Below are 20,245 nucleotides of genomic sequence, written 5' to 3'. Positions count from 1 at the left end.
AGCCACAGAGTGCCTACAGTCTGTCTGATGCATATTACACACAAAATTGCCAAGCGCTGGCTGAAATAACCTACTGCAATGGGATTGGCTGGCTCAACACATCTTTCAGAAATAAGGCTGCATAGGGTTTTTTTTTATCAGTGAGCCTGGAAACAAAGCTGTTTAAAGGTACCAGACTGCTCACATCTCATTTATTTTCCCTTCTTCTACCTTGTAAGCTCTAGCTCTGGTTTCAGCTTTGTATACCACTAACACCTCATCTGTGTTGCGGAGTTTAATCTCTGCAAGTTTAAAGTTTAATTAGAGGCACTCACTAGAACCAGATATATTATTAATTAGAACTGTGTTTCTGTTTTGGTGAGTCATAAAAATACAGATAGAATATACTGCACTAATACAGGGGTCTTTATTACTTTCCAGACGCACTACAAATAATTTTCTGCTTTTTTAAAAACAGTTCCTAAATGGCATGTAAAAACAAAACAGATTGCATTTGGTATCTTACGTGCTAGTCATGCCGTCTCTTCCTGTTTAAGTGGGTGAATTAATGGCAGAAGTGCACCAGACAGTCAAAAGTCTGGCTATGCGAGACTAAGGCCTACAGTAAGTGAAATAAAAACAGCACCACTGGTACTCGAGCATATAATTGAGTCTATAAAATGTAGTAGACTCTCTTCAGAGTAGTAACAAAAATCTCTCTTTCTAACAGCTCTGTCTCCCAGGGACACTCTTTTAGAGAACCATCTGAAACTTACACCATCACTGACATCACAGAGAAGGTGTGGACACATATGGTGAACTCTGATGTATGAGTGGGTTAAAACTAGAACACACTGAGAGAGCAGATAAGTAGGTTTTTCCTACTGCTCTTAAATCATCGGCTTCATAAATCAAATAACACACTCGGGACATAAGGGTATAATTGACCTAATGTGAGGGGAGAAACTTTGGGAAATGCTGTAATAGCATAATAGAGCTTTTGCTGGCAGAATATGATTACTTTCACTTTGACAAAAAAAAAAAACATGAATTTATTAGTATTTATTAAATTATTAGCATTTTATATTATGTAGATTTTTTTGTATTATTCCACAAACATAACATTGTTATAACCCGATAAAATATAACAAAACTAAACCAAAAATGATGTATTATAGATTTCTAAGGAATCACATTTGAATCTGAGGCAGTTTTATTTTTACCACAAATCTACAAATACAAGTGCTGATAATAGAAAATAAACCAGTGACAAAAAGAAATGCATGATGCAAATGAACAAGGTCATCAATCCAAAAAAAAAAAAAAAAAAATTGATTATGCTGCTAAAACTCACCAAAGCAAACAGATTTCCAAGCCACATGTCAGGCTGACTCCACGCTTTTCATGGGTGCTTACAGTAAAACACAATAACCCTGTCCAAAAACTGACAAATGCACACGCACAGGCAGCCCCTCAACAAAATCATAAACAGCTTTTTTTTCCTGTGGAATTTGAGCGGTTCCTGTAGTGTGACAGAGTCAGGAGGAGTTTGTGGCCTGTGTACAACATCAAAACAGCAGGAAGCTACAGCAGCATTGTCATGGGAAGAGCCGCGGACAGAAACAACGCTGCTTTTTTCTCCCCCTCATTTTTCACCTCACAAACTGGCTTCCATCCAAAATAGTTTGAAGTATGTTTGCACCCTGGGACTTACTAGTGTTTTATCTAGGCTTCAAATTATTTACCTGCACTGTCTTTTGAATGGATGGGCACAGAGGGCCTTTAGTTTATGCTGGAGAGATGAAAAAGATCCTGGCTGAAGCTCAGCAAGATTTTAGTCTAAAGAAAAAATGCCCGCATTCTGTTCCCAAATGCTCAGAAGTCCACAGAGGGGGAGCCTCAGACACAATAACCTGGTTAAGTTGCATAATACATAGCATACAGTGGTATATAATGAGCTCTACTTACTTTACATGATGATACAGCAGTTCTCAAACTGCTACCAAAAAACAACAACATGAGTGATGGAATCAGATACACAAGTTCTTTGTTAGGTACCATGCACTCAGTGATTATCATATACAGAAACCTTGATATTTAAATGGTAATTTTTGTTATTGATGACTGTATTCTAAAAAAAAAAAAAAAAAAAAAAAAAAAAACAATGACAGACTGACTGTACAATATCCTGCTTATTGCACAACTACCTAACAAATATATAAATAAAAGGACATGAATTATTCATTTGTTTAGATTATTGTACAGTGTGACAAAGAGACATGAAAGTAGGGTTAAAGGTCAATTAAAATATTTTAGAAGCCACTAAACAACAATAGCAAAATGCCACAACTGACCTATCATTATTATTAATATTTATATCCAACATAATATAAATAAAAAGTATTCTTCAATATGAAATCTATAATATATAACAATATATTTAATTTAATTATACCAGTACCACAGTTATTTTATATATGAATAGGTTTTTTGTTGTTGTTCATTAATAGACATTACATAATCTTATATATATATATATTTGAGATGTTTTTCAAAAGTGAAATTAACTGTAATGAACATGAACTGAGGATCTGTTAATGTACTCATGTTTATTAATTATGTGAATAAAAGTCACCAATAAGTGTTGTATGCAGTTTAGCCATTAGAGAAAATAGACATTACATAATATTTCACAGCAACACAGTTCATTTAAAGAGGTATATTTGAGATGTTTTTCAAAAGTGAAATTAACTGTAATGTACTTGAACTGAGGATCTGTTAATGTACTAATGTTTATTAATTATGTTAATAAAAGTCACCAATAAGTGTTGTATGCAGTTTAGCCATTAGAGAAATTAATAATTCATAGAAAAAGACAGTCAGCCTTTGTGCAGGCAATGCACCATGCCCTAGTGTGTGTTGAGATGAGCACTGTGTTCAGACTAGCCATTCAGATCAATAGTGCTGCACTACCAGGGGATCAGAACACTTCTATCTCTGCACATGTTTCCACTGACATCACCACCAATGGGATCACAGAACACATTTTAGCCCTTCACTGAGAAGGGGTGAGAGTACGCAGCGCTATTAAAGGCACTCAGATCAACTGAAATATCAGCATACCACATATTTAGGTAAGATGTGTCTTTGCCAGCGGACCATAGTAAATACATATTCTCCAGAATTCGGGATCTACAACTTACAGCTAATACAGCTAATACACACCCATGGCAACTTGCAGCAACATACTGGTTATGATGAATGATTTTGATATGTCTCTGCTGATATCATGACATATTTCAGGAGGCTTTTTCCAAAGTTCAGCACTTATCACAGCTGTTAGGGTGAGGTTAGTTTCCATAGCTGGATTACTAGAGGAAAAGGCAGGGTTGATGGCGAGAGAAGAGCGAATGAGGCCGGACTTGTGCTTAAAATAGCACTTATGAGCAGCCAGGAGTGGTAAGTATTCCAGTTATGTCCTCTAACTTCACTATCTCTCTCTTCTACAAACCACAGGCATCCGAGAGCCCACAGAACATTAAGAGTCCCGCCGGCTTATCGACACAGCTGCAAGTGACAAACACGTTTGGCCATGATCTTTATCTCTTGGGCACTCAAACAAGAAGTCTGTAAGCTGGTAAACTAATAACTAGATCCCTCTGTGACACAAAGCTCAAGTGACTCTCCCGATGATGGTTAATCTGAGCCTGAACCTGGCACAGGGCCTCCACGCACTGTGCCCCTAATGAGAAGCATCAATCAACCCTGACAGCAACATTTACTTACCTGTCATCTGCATGAGAAATGGTCTTCATGGCCATGTGCGATATTCCTATGAGAGCCCAACATTCTGAATCCATGAGCCCTCCTCTATATGGAGAACATGGAGTGATAACAGGGAAATCGAGGTAGGCGGCTGAACCCCGTAATAGTTTTCACCTGGGTTATTGTTTCAGCAGGCAGCAGAACATTCAAAATAAACAGCAAACTCTCGGCTCGTTCTTTCCTCTGGCGTTAGCGAGTAACAGAATGAGATCTGTCTCAGCAGGGGATGTAAATCTGAGCTATCTTAACCCTCACAGCACTGATGAGGTAGAAATCCCAGCTCAGCTTACTGGCATATGGGAAGACACAGAAATTAATGGAAAGGAAGAGGAGAGGGACAGGTGCTGTGGTACGCATTTTAATGGAATATTAAAGAAAATGAACAATTATTAATATTTTAGTAATTTAACTTTGATTTAATGTATATTTATGGTTGATAACATCTAGTAATCCATAACAGCAAGCCTCCAATTCCACTGAGTCATTTAGGTTGCTTATTGATTCCATTAACATTCCCCTGGTTCTCTGTTTATTCTAAGTTGGACTTGAGAGTAAATGCGGTTTGGTGGCTAAATCAAGAACCACTTTGAATGAGTTGATTGATTGATTCAAACCAGCAATTAAGGCTGCATTTGAAATTGCATACTCTCTGAGTAGGTTCTTCTTTTGAATAAGTACTTCACAACAGTTCTGTATGGTATAAATGTAATCCACATACTGTTATTGGCAGTAAAGCAATTCATTTGTAATATTTTCATTGGCAGTAAAGCAATGCAACTTATGTTGGTAGGTCATATGACATTCACAAATCCTCTCTCGATGCCTCATTAGATAGTATAAGCACACTTCAGAATCTTGCCTGAAGCAGTAGGCCATCCAGGTACTTTTTGTCTACTGTTTAATTTGGACATACTACTCTTTTCCCATACTGTTTTTCACCTACTATATGGTATAAAAGTATGCAACCTGATTATGCAATAAACTGATTAAAAGAATCAATTCATTAGTTTGCAAATTGGTCTACATTAGTGTTGTGTGTTTGTTACCTTTGAGAAGAATGCAACAAAAAAATGTTGTCTACTTACACTCGATCTTTCTCCCTCCTCATGTTCAATTCAATCTGAAAACTAAAACAATTTCTTTTTCCAAGATGCTGTGAAATTTGTTGCAAAATATATTTAACTCATTTCTGTTAATAGTTTATGGCGTAGGTAGTTTCAAATTATCTTCCCCAACACTGTACCCACCTGCTTTGCAGTCAAAATAAAGTACAGGTTAGCAGATGACTTTATTTCAAATACTATTTAGTAGTGCAGCTTAAAGTAAAAAAACACCCACATCACCTTCACAGGAAAATGCAATAACAGTAATGGCCATCATTAGCATTACCTCTGGACATTTCCAGCTGATTTGCTGATTACAGCACAGGCATATGATATCAGTGGCTCGTGAAACATTACTATACATCTCATTACTCGCGCATCTGTTAAAGAACAATTCAAAAATCCAAGACCCTTAAGAACTTCATAAACATGGCTAACCATACAAATAACCTGCACTGACCTCTTAACCACATGCCCTCAGAGAATGCAGGAAACTGTGCATCCTAAAGTACATTTTGTGCAATAAAAGGAAGAGAAGCACTCACTGGTCCTGTAAAACGAAGTCAGTGTTTTCTGAGGATATATGTCCCGTCACAGGATGCCTGAATGTCGTCGTTCTCAGGTTGTGGCTGGATCCAAGAAGTAAGGGAGGGAAATGTGGAAAAACAAGAGAAGAAAAACAAAATGAGCAATCCAATATTATTCATGCTTAATTTGGCACTTACCTCCCCCGCTGTGGGAACTGTAGCCGTAAGAGCAACATTCTACAGAAATACACTAAGTTTGAAGGATTCTGATGACTTTCCCGCAGGAGCGCAAAATGTGTGGCAGCGCTGAAGCCTGGCCAAGCCCCTTCATATGATTTAACACAAAGTGTGGGGCTAAGCATAAACCGCTGCAGAAACTTTATTGATTTCAATTATACAGGGTCATTCACTGTTTTAACTAGAGCATTAAAAACATCTCACTGTCATCAGATGTAATAAGACAGAGACAGGGGGCTTCTAAGGGTGAGAGGACTGAAATAACACATAATACGCCTGCTGTCATTGATTCAGTTATTTATTCTGTCTTCACACTGTGTGTTGGCTGAAAGGGATCGAGTGGTGGTAATTTGATGAGTAAGAAGGATTCCCACGTGAGTAAATGTGGTCCTATATGAGGGGAAAAGCTCCACCACAAGTCACTTATCTGCCTATCATCATTTCTATTATGTTTAAAAAAACTATATTAAGTCACTTTGCCTCAGTGACTCTCTGTGGACTCAAGGATGATAGATAAGGCTAAAAGAACAGGCATAGTCATGCTTCAGGTTTGCTAGCAATTGTATAGATTGTATTAGATGTCCTTCACAGTAGACAGATGTTAGAACAGATGTTAGAAATAAAACTACACTAGTAAAAAAGTAATACATTTAAAAAACATTTATTTCATAGTAAGTGTACAGTGCAAATCTATTAACATATTTACGGACATATCACTTGAGACTTTCTGATATAGAAATTATAATTAAACTTTTTTGGAGTACTACTTGTGCCCAATGCACATTTCTTAATATTAATGCCTAAAATGTGTTTTAATGTCACTATTGATGAGGATTGTATGATCTTTGAATCATATCGGTCTTTAAATACAATATATTTAAAAAGTACCTGAAGGATTCTTGCAACAGTTCCACTTTAGCACACTCAAATATACTTCAGGATATCTTTATTTGGACTTCAGCACTACTTCCACACAATTAAAGTGCATTAAGCACAAAATTAGTTGTTCCAATTCAGCAGATTTGAAGTATACCAGATTAGTATACCAAAAGTACAACTGCAGAGTATTTTTATTACGTACATAAATCAAATAAATAAAGCGTATTTGAAGTATACTTAGTATTAAATAAATGTATTTAAAATACATTTTAGTATATTAATTTTGCACTAGGGTAATGAAACAAGACTGAAAAAAACTTAAACTTGCCTCAGCAACTAAATGACAAAATTGAAGTGCACAGAAATAAAATGACCAATTAAAAAATGCTAATTGTGTATGCAATTAATATGCAAATGTGTATGTATATATATCTTATTTTTCCTCTTAGCACTTAGTTGATTGGAAGACTAAAGAGATGACAGAAAATAATATGAGCTGGACTCTAATCTGCTGCCTGTATGAGCAGCATGGATCAGAACACTCAAACTGCTACACAAAACATTAACAGCAAGTGATCTATATCACAAGAGATATATGTCAACATCCCCCAAAAACAGCCTCTCTTACAAGCCATCCTTCCAAGGTGGTGGCACGTTCACCATGGGAAGAAAGCTTCGGCATGCGCCTTTCACAGTACACTGTCAAATTTAACAGGGTGTGGAAAACGCTTTTCTGCCTCTGCGAAACATGTCATCATACACCCCCAGTGACACAATATTGTCAAGTTCATTCTTTGGTGAACAATCATACCGCAGGAATCCGAGGTACAAATGTCCTCATATGATAGTTCAGCTGAATGCAAACATATGTCTCCAAACACTACAACAAGCTTTTATCTCTAATTGAACATTTAGTGCATCAGCAAACTCTGCTGCATAAAAGCTTTTCAGTGGCTGCATGAAAGAACACTTGACATGAAAGCATGTACTACAACGCCTTCACTACAACAGTGGTTTTATGCAGTCTGATCCAGTTCCTGAATAAACACTATCCTACAGTCAATTCTGCTAACTCATCTGTGAAATTAATGTATGTAATGATCAATATCATCACAACAAAACCAAATAAAAATTTTAATGCAAAGAACATGTGCAATTGAAATTGATAAAACCATAGTAACACTATGAAAAAACTCAGAATAAATATTAGCAGCAGAACCAGCAGAAGTGCTCCTGAAATGCTGCATCCTTGGTTTTGCCGTGAGGATGGTCAGTCCATCATTGTAATGTACGTTAAAAGACCCTCCTCTGAAAGGTTCTCCATCACTGCAGGGCTCTCAGCCCTTTCTTAGGAAGCCTGACTGCAACCAGGCCTCTCTTTTTTTAGGTATGCCACCCACATCTAAAAGGAGACAGCCGCAGACCTGCAATCAGACTCCGTTTAATTATATTCACCATTTTTTTCTTTATGTCCCTATAGAGTCAATATGAGTTAGGTATAAGAAACTGAATAATTCTTATGGATTATAACAGCTGGATTTGATTTCACAAAATGACTTTAATCCACAATCATTGTAAACAGATAGAATGCATGGCTAAAATAACAATAGAGTTAAAATAAATATATATACATTAATATTAAAGCTTATTTCCATCACAGAATAAAAAATACCAAAAATAAAAAAGGTATTTGCAACTTTTTATCTCACAGCTCAAACTTGTGTCTTCAGAGTTGAAGACATGAACTCAGAATAGCCAGATACAAACTTCCAATTGCAAGACAAAAGTCAGAATTTTGAGAAGTGTGACAAGCTTGTTTCCACCAAGGAATAAAAAAATCAAAGACAAGTGAGACTTTTTATCTCACAACTCAGAAATTTATTCTCAGAACTGTGGGGACAAACATCTGAAGTGATCTGCGAGATATAAACTCAGAGTTCCCAGAGAAATTTGCAATTAACTTTTTTTTTTTTAATTCCATGGCAAAAATAAGCTTCCATACTACTGACAACACTATAAAAACTCTTCACGTCATAACACAACCATCGTAATCTTGTTTTTAGAATGCCAAACACAACAAAACCAAACATAAGTGCTGATTATCTGAGAAGCAGCTCTCTAGGTAACAAACTACAGTAAAACAAACCAGAAGTGAAACCTGTACAAAAACGATGATGCATGCAAGGTACTGTACCTCGCTCAGTCGTCATCAGCCTGGCAGGCACAGACTGGGGCACCTTCCTGCAATGGGCTACAAAAACACAAGCACATTTCCTCTTTCCCTAGCTTTGTTCCAAAAGCATCATGCCATGCGCTTTGCTAAACTACATCGGACCTTTACAATAGTTTAACTATTTTCCACTGTTAATTAGTAATCTGCATTCTTTAGCTCTTTTGTTCTCATCACATTACTTCCGAACTACTTGCTACGGAATTCCCTGCATTAGCATTGGAGGATAAACAGAATGGCAAACAGTAGTGCTGTTTGTTTAGCCGTGATGCAGGCAGCATATGACATTATGAATGATGACTATGAATTAACACTTCTTCCTGTTGGGACTGCTGCTTTGTCTTAATTCTAGAGACAAGAAAAATGGAAATGCATATGATTAATAGGACAAACTAGACGTGTGTCAGCCTCTTATATATTCTCAATACCTTAATATATTGTCACATGACCATAGATTATAAAAAAAAAATAATCTAATAAATCATGAAAAGTTAATAAAAAAAAATTGTGGAAAGATGGACATTATGTATAGTATTTCAGAAACCACAAGAATGCTGACATTCAAGTGGAAGAAGTTATGTAGTGGTGCAGTCTGGCCTGTTGATATTCATTAGATTAAAGTCCACATAGAGAAGTATTACCTCACCTCTCCACTCCCCATACTATGACAGCTCTTACCCGTGGGATGAACATATCATTTGGCATCTAGCAAGGGCCAAACAGGCAATTGTGAAACCAAAAGCCGTGTTTATATGGAGCTAAAACACAACATTATTTAACAAAACTGCTTATAACAGTACAGCTACACAAAACATACCTAGTACTACAACTCAAGTCATAATGCAGAAAAAACTCCATTGGCACTGCATTGCATCAACAACAATTTTATGGGACCTGTCAATGTCTCATAGTATTTAAAGGGGTCATATGATGAGATTTCAAGTTTTCCTTTCTCTTCGGAGTGTTACAAGCTCTTGGTGCATAAAGAAGATCTGTAAAGTTGCAAAGACTAAAGTCTCAAATCCAAAGAGGTATTCTTTATAAAAGTTAAGAGTCAACCACACCCCCCTAAAATGGCTCATTCAAACATGCCCCCACATGTCTACATCATGATGTGGGAAGATTTGCATAACGCCGCCCAAATGTTCACGCAAAGAAAGAAGGCATAACTTTTAATCTCGCTGCAGTATTGTTGTTGCCGCGCCCCCATGTTGTGGAAATGCTGTGTGTTTCATTGTGAAAGCGAAACTACTTTGTTTGGCCTTCCAAAAGAGCACGATATCCGCTTTGTCATGCCTAGAGCTGATCCGTGCTGGTCGCTGAGGAAATACATCAACTTTACACTGTGAATCACCAAATCGGCTTTAACAAATGCGTTCTTTGTAATGAGTTTTATTGGTTTTGTCTCATCGTGCCAGGAGATGGCATCATAGTATGGCAAGGGGCGTAACATTTCTGTCACACACATGCTTGAGGTATTCGGCCAATCACAACGCACTGGATAGCTGGCCAATAACAGCACACCTCGCTTTTCAGAACGATGAGCTTTGTAAAAATAGACACGTTTCAGAAAGGCGGGGCATAGAGGAGAAACAATAATGTACAGTATGTGGAAAATAATTTGTTTTTTGAACCTTAAACCGCATGAACACATTTCATTACACCAAATACACAACATAATGTTCTTTTTAGCAATGATTGACCCCATCATATGACCCCTTTAAGGTCTGTATCTAAAAAGAACTTAGAAGAAGACTTAAAAAGAAAGCATTTGTTCTTAAATTGATGTATTCAGATAATGCAAATGTTTTGCCCACAAAATTGTTCTTTTAAGAACTGTTCACTGAAAGGTACTTTGGGGAACCCAAAATGGTTCTTGTATGGAATCACTGCAAAAACACTAATATTTAAGAGTGTGTATTTAAATGTTGTGGTTTTTCTAATGGTCACCATTAATGGCCAATACTCTTACATGAAAACACTATAAAAATTAACAGGCATTTTTAATGCCAAATCAAGATAGCATTATCACAAAGCACTATCAAGGGGTTTGTAACTAATCAAATGTAGCTTCCCTGACTGATTAACCCAATTTCACTTCCCATCCAACACTTAAAAATAGCAATAGCAAAAAAAAAAAAAACAGCACTTAAAATCTAGAAATATCCTTGAACCACGGTTTTTAACTTCATATTTAAATTCATATTATGTAAAACCATGTTCATACAATGTAAAATCCCTTCTCTAAATAGGCCACTAAACAGTTATAACATAAAAAAAAAGAGATTTATATTGTCACTGCAGAAATTTAGAGTCCAACGGTCAGCTAGCAGGCTGTACTGAATTTCACAATGAACAAACTCAGGGGTAATTCTGTATCAGATGTATCAGAGCTTACATGGCTAATCTAGATACTTCATCACTTCAGGTGTACTATACTAGGGAAACAGAGTATAAATGTTATAGGTTATCATTCAACCTCATTTTCAACTCTTTATCTTTTTCAGAGCATTCTACCCTAAAGTTGTCTCACCTGCACGAGCGCAGTTTTATCTACCTCTTCCTGGGCACATTCCGGGTTTGTTCTCTGAAACGGTGGCAGGATGAGAGAATCGCTCTGATGGGAAAGTTGATATCCTGCTGAAGTGAAGCAGCCAAAGCTCTCCAATCTCCACGAGTTCTCCTGAGAACAGCCTGCTGGGAGTTTCACTCACCAAAAAAGTATTTGACGGCCGTTAAGAGATCAAACTCTTTCATGACCAGAACCAAGCTGAGCTACACAGCTTATCAGATCTAGCCCTCTTCTCTCTAACTCCCACCCTCTCTGTCTCTTGCCAAACTACAGCCCATTAATGAGGACGTCAGTGGGCAGAAAACTAAATTGGGAGGTGTTTCTGTCCCAAAATAAATATTTCCCTGAGCTTCATAACCCAGACCAACCCGGTTCTATCACACTAGCCTGTAGCCCTCCCAGAAACTATCTCTTGTTTCTGTTGTATTGCCATTTTCTTTGGCAAAAGCACAGAGCTGATCGTTATATTGTTTTGAGAGTTTCCTGTGCAAAAATGACGGACAATTAGACAGAAAATCCCTGATGTTTTGACAGTGTCACTATTTTGACTGTAACTTTTACCATATTCAACAGCCAACAGAGGAAAGCGTTTCCCCTCTGTTAACCAAAACCTTGTTCTGAGTCAAGGCACACACCACTGCACCTGCGTCAGACTCTCTCCAACAGCATGTTTGCCACATTTCAACCTACTGGCCAGACTGTGGGCTGTAAATACTAGTTGGTTGGCTCACAGGAGATAAAAAAAATGAGGAATGCAGTCCAGGAAAGCAGGTGTTATTTGCACAGCTCGAAAACAAATATTGAATCAGATACCTTCAGCTCAATGGAACAATGGCCTTTACAGCCTTATTTCAATTACCTTTGCACATTTAAAATAGTATTAAAATGCATTTGGATGTGAAACTGTAATGAGTTTGCTTAGATTAATATGTATATTTGTGTGTAGCACTGTAGGATTTAAAAAAATGGTGCAACAAAAGCTCTGAATAAAATAAAGCCTAAGTCAGCAGCAAAATAAACATTATGCAACTTTGTACAGAACACATCACATTAGGCATGAATTTCACTAAGAAATATACTCTACACTATAATAATCTATAGCTTTATGAACATTATATATCTTAGTCAAGAGTGGAGACTGAGGAAGAAAAGATCAATTGTAAGAGGAAAGCACTGTGGGATTTGGTTACTCAGCCTTGCAATTAATTACTTTAACTGTGCCATTTTTTAGAAGAGAAATTGTCCAATTGTAATTCATTTTGCCAGGGCGGTTTTACTGGATGATTTTAAAGGTTTTATATAGTGTATTCAAAAATCTTATACGGCTATAGATCCTATTATTCACAAGTAGTTTTTTCCCCATATATTTTAAGGGCTATGGAAGAGTCACATAAGGTAAAATATATTATAGTATTTTAAATATATATATTTTTATAGTAATGTTAACAATAATAATAAGATATTTATTTGAAATATTAAAAAATTACAATTATAGGCGTATTACAATTAAGGGTGTAACAGTACACAAACATGATGGTTTCAATTACTATTTATTTTTAACTATAATAATCAACACTCAAATAAAAAATTTGTGTGCAAACATTTAAGTTGCACATAATGCAGTTTTAAAATGAAAGTCTAAATTAAACAATTTCTATTTGTTGCTGAAATACTGTATAATCCTTTACATAGTGGCTGTTTCATAAAAGATTTATTTAAACATACATTAAAAAATTAAGACATCACTAACAGGTAAAGTAAAATATAATGAAGTATATAGTCTCTAGGAAATAAAGAGCTGGAGACACTGATGACTTGCCTGAGGTAAATGAAATGCTACATGACATTTTGTTTGCAAGCTGTTTTATTGACGTCTTTCCGCAATTGAAACACTGTGTTTACATGAGATTTTCATTCATGTTTATTTCACGTTAAAACTAACTAGCAATAAAGAGGAAGGTATGATCACGCTCACTCCCAAACTGAGGATTCTATATGCCACATCAAAGAATGCCAAAATGGCATGTCTTGTCTGAATTCCCTTGAAGTGGAAAGCACATGCATACCGAACCGAAAGACCCGTACCGATAATTTTCGCTATGAAAACGTGTATCATTACACCCCTAATTACAATGGATCGATCAATGCCAAGGTCATGAGTTTGTTTGAATTAGGGGTGGAATGGTTCAACTTACTCACGGTTCGGTTTGTATCACAGTTTTAGAGTCACGGTTGTAGAGTGAACCATTTTTGGTACGGTTCGGTATTAGGGCTGTCACTTTTGAGAAAAATCTAATTCGAACGGATATCGAATATCATGCAATGTATTCAAATATATTCGAATTAGGGAAAATCTATACTGTCAAATAAAAATAAAGAAAATATAAATAATCTGACTAAAGCAACAGCACAAATAAATAGAATAGACTAAAGATACAAATAAAATAAGCAGTGATTTTCAGGTTTTTTAGGTAGGTCTAACATTAGTTTTTAGGTACAGAAATTGAATAAAGTAATGAAATGTAAAACAGCATTGCATATTTGACTATAAATTAAAGATGAATCTTTATTAAAGTCACAAAAGCTATTCAATCAAGAGCAGTGATTGATTTCTTTGTTGTTGCTGTTTGATTAATATTAAGAAAGTGCTGTCACTTTAAGAGAATGCACTGATACAGTACGTTCAAGCCGGCTATGTCTGCTATAGGACACTTACCAAGACAGCATTTTGATATTATTTTGTGTTGATATTATTTCCAGCTGCTCCCCGGCCCTTGACGAATGTGATTCGCAGATTAATTGCACAGCTTAACCATCATAGAGTGAAAGTTTATCATTTGCATGTGTTTTTAAGTCCTGTCAGTTTAACAGGGCACATATAAGAACGAGCAGAACGAGCAGAGAGAGAGAGAGAGAGAGAGAGAGAGAGAGAGCAAGAGAGCCCTGGCCGCGCGCGCATGCTCACCTTCACCGTCTTCAAACAACACGAGCGCTGTCTTGCTCTCTCTCCCTCGTGCATATTAATCAAAATCAATTGACACGATGGTGTCGAAAAAAAATGGTTCCAGTGATGAAATGTTTTCTGTGTTGTCAAATCTTGTGCGATATCCTAAACTTCCGAGATAATTACACAACGCGTCCCGTACATGTCTGATTCACGAACTAATGATTCCTTTGAACCGATTCAATTTAATGAATGGTTTAAATAATTGACCTGTCCAACACTGAACTCACGAGACGTCTGAATTGGTGTATAAAAAAAATCTGTAACACTTTACAATAATGTTCTATTTATTAAACTATTTAACTACATTATTTAACATTTACTATTACTAAACTGCACTTCTACAACATTGTTAATTTCAACATTTAGACTATAGCCTTCATTGTTGAAATCAAAAGTTGTACAGTATTTGTTAACATAGTTAATGCACTGTGAAGTAACATTACCAAACAATGAACAGTTGTGTTTTTATAAACTAAGATAAACAAAGATTAATAAATATAGTAACAAAAGTATTGCTCGTGGTAAGTTCATGTTAGTTAATATGTTAACAATTCAAACAATATCCTAAAGTTACAAACAAATAATTTACTCTAATTTAAATAATACTCTGGTGTTTAAATCATTTAAAATGAGAATGTAAGTGTGCTCACACCATTTTTGTTTGTAAGAAAAAAATTAGATTAGATTTCATATCGCAATATATATCACAGAAAAATAAAATATCGCAATGTCATTTTTTCCCAATATCGTGCAGCCCTATTCAGAATATTTGCATGTGTTGTGAGGCGCGGGTTTGCGTGCTTCGGATGAGCGCACGCACAAATGTTCTCACTGCACGCGTGAGCTCGCATCCTCTGGCTCTAAAATGTTTAAACTGGCAAAGCTTAAATGAGTCTAATTTAAATACCGATATCAACGTGTGCTGTTCAGGTCTCACCTGTGTGCACACGCTATCAGCACCCAGGTGATGAAGGAATAAATGACTGCTTATATTCCAGCATACGGCATTCGCATTGAACAGGAGTGAATGGTTTGTCCACATTTTTTGTTTTTTTCCATCGCTGTTTTTGTAATGTACTGGGAAGCCAGAAGGCGCATCCATCAACAGAAACATACATTAGCCGAACCCTGTTTGTTTTACGTGTTACGTAGCATCGAGCACCTCTCTCTGAACACACTGACCACCCTTTCAATATACAGCCCCTAATCTACTGCTGAGTGACATCATGATCCCAGCCCTAGTAAAGCATCCCTCTTATAAATAAAAAAGGGTTGCTTCAGGGTGCCGTCACTGTGGGGCAAAAGAAAACAACCCATCCATTCTGGCTACCTCAAGCTTCCATGATAGACAGACAGTTTTCCAATATAAGGACACTTGGCATATAAAAGACCTCACAGGCCCAAACAAGCCTTGGTACAGGGGATTCAGAGCCCACCCTGTTCATTACACAGCACATTTCAAAGGATAGCCCACAACACTGAAGAGCACCCCAGCAGAAAGCTAATTAGAGCGGAGTGAAAGGACAAGAGTCCCGGGACAACGAATGGAGGATTTAGTTGGCCACAGACACAAATACTGTTGTTCACCCCGCCTGGCTGCAGTACCCAGTCCACCGTGATGGACTGAAGATGATGTACTAAACGACAAGCAGTGAGCGTAAAGAAACACTTAAAAGGCAACAAATACTAATACATAATTACCGAAATGATTAGGTCAATTTCCTACGCAAACAAACAGTAAAAGCCAGTACAACTACCCCATCGTAATTTATGAAATATCAAATCTCTAATTACGCAGAAAATAAACCCACATGTTTTTGATGTAACCCATTTAATTTCAGACTAAACAGATTAAAATTAAAATCCTGCCGGGTGTTTTGCTCGCTAACAGAGCATTACCATGACAACATTTGCTCAGATGAACTCCTTCGTATTTCAAAGCCCCCGGAAAAGCACGTTCCAGAGCGCCTGGAGGGGAAACTACAGAAAACTCTTCAAAGTTTGAGAACAGCTAACAAAACAAAAGATGAAAAAGTTGAACCCTTGGCCTTGAAACAGTCCTCGTTTATGAGGTAGAGCTTCTTATGGTCAGCACTTCTGAAGGGTCTTTTAATAGCCTAATATTAACAACCCCATCAAACACCTTGTCATTAGTCGGCGAAAAAGTCTTAGTTAAATAACTACTGATCAACAAAGCGCTATACACACCCCCTTTGTCCATATACCGAGTTCTTCACGATGGCCTGAGGGAAAAGATGCGCCCGTAGAGGTACAGCAGCATCAGCACTTCCATCACTTCACTGGCACAAAATTAGCCTGCTAATAAATATTTATAAAGAACTATTTCACAGCAATTTATCACAGAAATAGCTGTTTTATGGCCACCCAGACGGTAACAATGAAATGAATTTCAAAGGCACTTAGAAGATCAATATTGACAGCAATTTGTGTTTGGTGCAGGAAAAAAAAGTTAAAGTTACCCGGAACGAAAAACAATGGGGGATCGATAGTGAGCTCTGCAAAATCAGGGGAAACAATTAGTGAAACACGCCTAAACCTGCTTTATCTAAATCAGGAACGGTTACCTGTGCCGGGTTCATTAAGAAACTTTGGCGACCCCAGCGACAGCCTACAACACGCCTCCTGAGTTGATCTCAGTTTGGCACAGCCTTTCAAACTGCCAGGAAATTTTAGCTCCACTTCTGAAACATTGATTCACATCAGCTAACAGCTCACGTCTCATAGCAGAGGCATAACATTAACAAAAACGTCATGTAGCTTTTATGGCTTTGCTAACACATATGGCGAGATGGGACCTTATGACAGGAGAGACGGAATGAGATGGACATGAGTGGCTTTCATAAGTAATTCTGAGTCAAACAAATGTCAGACAGGCAGAAAAAAAAAACAAATAAAGTCACAAACCATAAAGTTTTCACATCAACCCCCCAACAGATGCCATGTCTAGGTTTAGTACCTCAGCATCTGCAGTAATAGCTGCAGGATAAGAGTGACGTGTCCTGAGACTGCAGCAGAGCAGCAGCACATATGAATATCTTCATCTTAGTTCAGTAAAGTCAACATTCTAAGTAGAGAAAAACATCTTACAATAATCAAATAACATCTGAAAATGTATTATAGTGGTGACTATTCAAATTCATAAACTATTCCATGAACTGCAGTAACAAATTTGTTTTTGGAATCAGGGCAGAACAAAAGATGCATATGCTTGTGAAACTGTGTTTCCAGTATGTTCCTTCCTTTGTGTGAGCATTAGTGTGAGCATTCCTCATCATTATCAATGTTGAAAATAGTTGTGCTATTAAATATTTTATGTGTAAACTGTAATATATATTTTTTCCAGAATTCCTCGATGAATAGAAAAAAAAAGCATTTATTTAAAATAGAAATCTTTTTGTAGCATTAGAAATGTTTTTACACTTTTTGTTCATTCTTTGGTGAATAAAAGTGGTGGGTGAAAAAAACCTAATGACCCTAACTTCTGAATGGTAGTTTCCACACATAGGGCTCTATGAAATCTGTTTAATTTTTTCCTGAATTCCATTTTTTTTCTGCTTTTATTCAAATTTTAAGCAAAAAGCATGTCTAATTAATTAAAATCATGACACTTACACAATTTAACAGCAATTTACTAAGTTTAACCAAAATTACATACTTAAGGCCCTATGAAATTCTCAAATTTAGTTTTATTTAGATCAAATTCTGTTTTCTATTAATTTTCTAGATTCCATTTTAATAGTTTTATTAAAATAAATTTATTATCAAAATAAATTAATAACCAAAGCATCTCTAAATAACTGATTTTATTAAAAACTATTTTTTTTTCCTTTTTTACATAAATACTGTGTTTTTTTATTTACATTTTACTGGTAAATAAGTTATGGTAAAACTTTCTGGTAAATATCCTTAAAAATAAAGTTGTATTAATAATTGTATTGTTAGTAGTAGTACTATGATTACATCAAGTAATATATTTCTGTCACAGTTTCTTTAAGTTAACCGGAACTTTAATTTTGACGGGTTGTTGTGAAGACTTTTAAGTTTCTCTTTTTATATGACATGACAATAGTTTTTTGTTTTGTTTTTTCAAAAGAAATGGTAAAATCCTCATGAAGTGACTCTCAGAGATTAGGTTCATGTGTTCATGTACTCATATAGTGAGAAGGCAGAGGCTAAAAGCACCGCGAACTTCGTGCGCACTTCTGTATGTGTGTAACCACGCGTCTGCGCCATTCATTCACACAGAGATGCGCAGAACAAGCTGGATTTATATTTAAATAGTATTTTTGAGGCTTAATATTCACAGACACTAGTCCATATCATGTTTTTATTGAAGTTTTATAGAATTTTTTTTTTATTACTGACTTACTTTTGATTTATCCATCCAAAATTTAACAAACTCTGTGACATTCTGCATTATACAGAAAATGGCATTTTTAAGACCAGATTCCGCGATTCCATCTGCGTTTTCCGCATTGCGGAAATCATAGGGCCCTACATATATCACAAAGGTGTTAGCGCAAGGGTCATGTTCTTCACAACTGCATTCTCTGGGCTACAATAAGATGCTCAATCTTGATTGTGTGCTGTTTGTAAGTTTGAAATTGAGTGATTGTGGCGTTCAGTGATCTGACACAGCTAACCAGTAATGACAGAGCGATTGGGCTGCACATTTGTCGCAGTAATAAGGACGCATGCGGTCTGTAGTCTTAGACAGCCCCAGGCACCACATCACCACTGCCATCCAAATGAGGCTGTCATAGAGCGAAATTAGAAATGCTGATACTGATTATAATGCTGCAGATTAAATTCACAGGTGCTTTAAAAAAATGGGGAAAAATATCAGATTCTATTAAAACGCAAACACTCAGTCTCATTTTTCTTTGTAAATAGGACTGTTCCTACTTAAGAATTTAAGCCCCCTGTGTGTTTTGTACTAGCCTAAGAGCACAAACTATAATTCCTTCTTCGTCTGAAAGCCAGGTAATCAACAGCAGTAAGATTCATTTAATGGCTCAGCATCAGGAATACACACAAGAATGCGACAAGGCACAAACAAAAATTAAAAGGAGGCACTTTTACCACTTAAAACATCTGGAAATCCTGATCTTTCGGTTTGAGACACAACATTAAAAAAAAATATTTAAATTAGGCACACTGCAATAAACTACCTCCTGTTTTAATTGGACTAAATTGACTCTAATGAAACAGTAAAAAACCCAGAACAAATATACACTAACCATGAATGACTATCCTCATCATTTATATTATTATAGTTGTCAAATGTGGGTTTCATATTATCAAATAGATATGTAAAACACTGACTTTGTCATCAGAGCATGTGACTGCATCAGTATTCTTGGGATCAGTGACATTCAGAGTGACCTGCCAGTGACCTGAGAAAATTTTAACTTGAGATTAAATTTGAGACGCAATACCTTCTTTCTGATTGTCGGAGTGAAAATGAGATGAAGTTGTGAGACAATACATTGTCAGCAGAGTGCTGGAGGGGAAAATATTGCTGTGGCAGTTGTTCTCTGGGCATAAACATGTTCCTGTGGCCTCCACACAGTCAACATCAGAGCAGCCCTGAGAATATCTGCAGCAAGGACACAGTCTCAACCTCCGCAGGAGTGCAGAGTCATACAGGAAATACACATTTCTCTCAGGACACGCTCTTCCTACTAATAAGAGCTGTCAACTGCCCATCATACAGAAGGCATACAAAGAATGCTAATGGTGTACTTTAAACTCACACTCCAACTGGAAACTCTTCACAGATGTCTTGTTTAGGACATTTTGGAGGTCATAAAACATAAATATGCATTGTTGAATAGACTGGGGTCAGTAAGAAGAAATGAATAG

General features: G+C 36.6%; 1 protein-coding gene across 1 annotated transcript in view; it reads right to left on the bottom strand.

Annotated features, from left to right (window-relative positions):
• The window catches only part of plekha7b (pleckstrin homology domain containing, family A member 7b), an 88,618-nt gene that overhangs the window by 38,168 nt on the left and 30,205 nt on the right, over positions 1-20,245 (bottom strand). The window contains exon 5 of the mRNA XM_042727513.1: positions 5,453-5,536. Coding sequence (XP_042583447.1) covers positions 5,453-5,536 — 84 coding nt within the window. The remainder of the gene's footprint in view (positions 1-5,452; positions 5,537-20,245) is intronic.

The sequence above is a fragment of the Cyprinus carpio genome, chromosome B7, assembly GCF_018340385.1.
Source record: "Cyprinus carpio isolate SPL01 chromosome B7, ASM1834038v1, whole genome shotgun sequence".
Classification (NCBI taxonomy): domain Eukaryota; kingdom Metazoa; phylum Chordata; class Actinopteri; order Cypriniformes; family Cyprinidae; genus Cyprinus; species Cyprinus carpio.
This window is presented reverse-complemented; position numbering and strand designations above follow the sequence as displayed.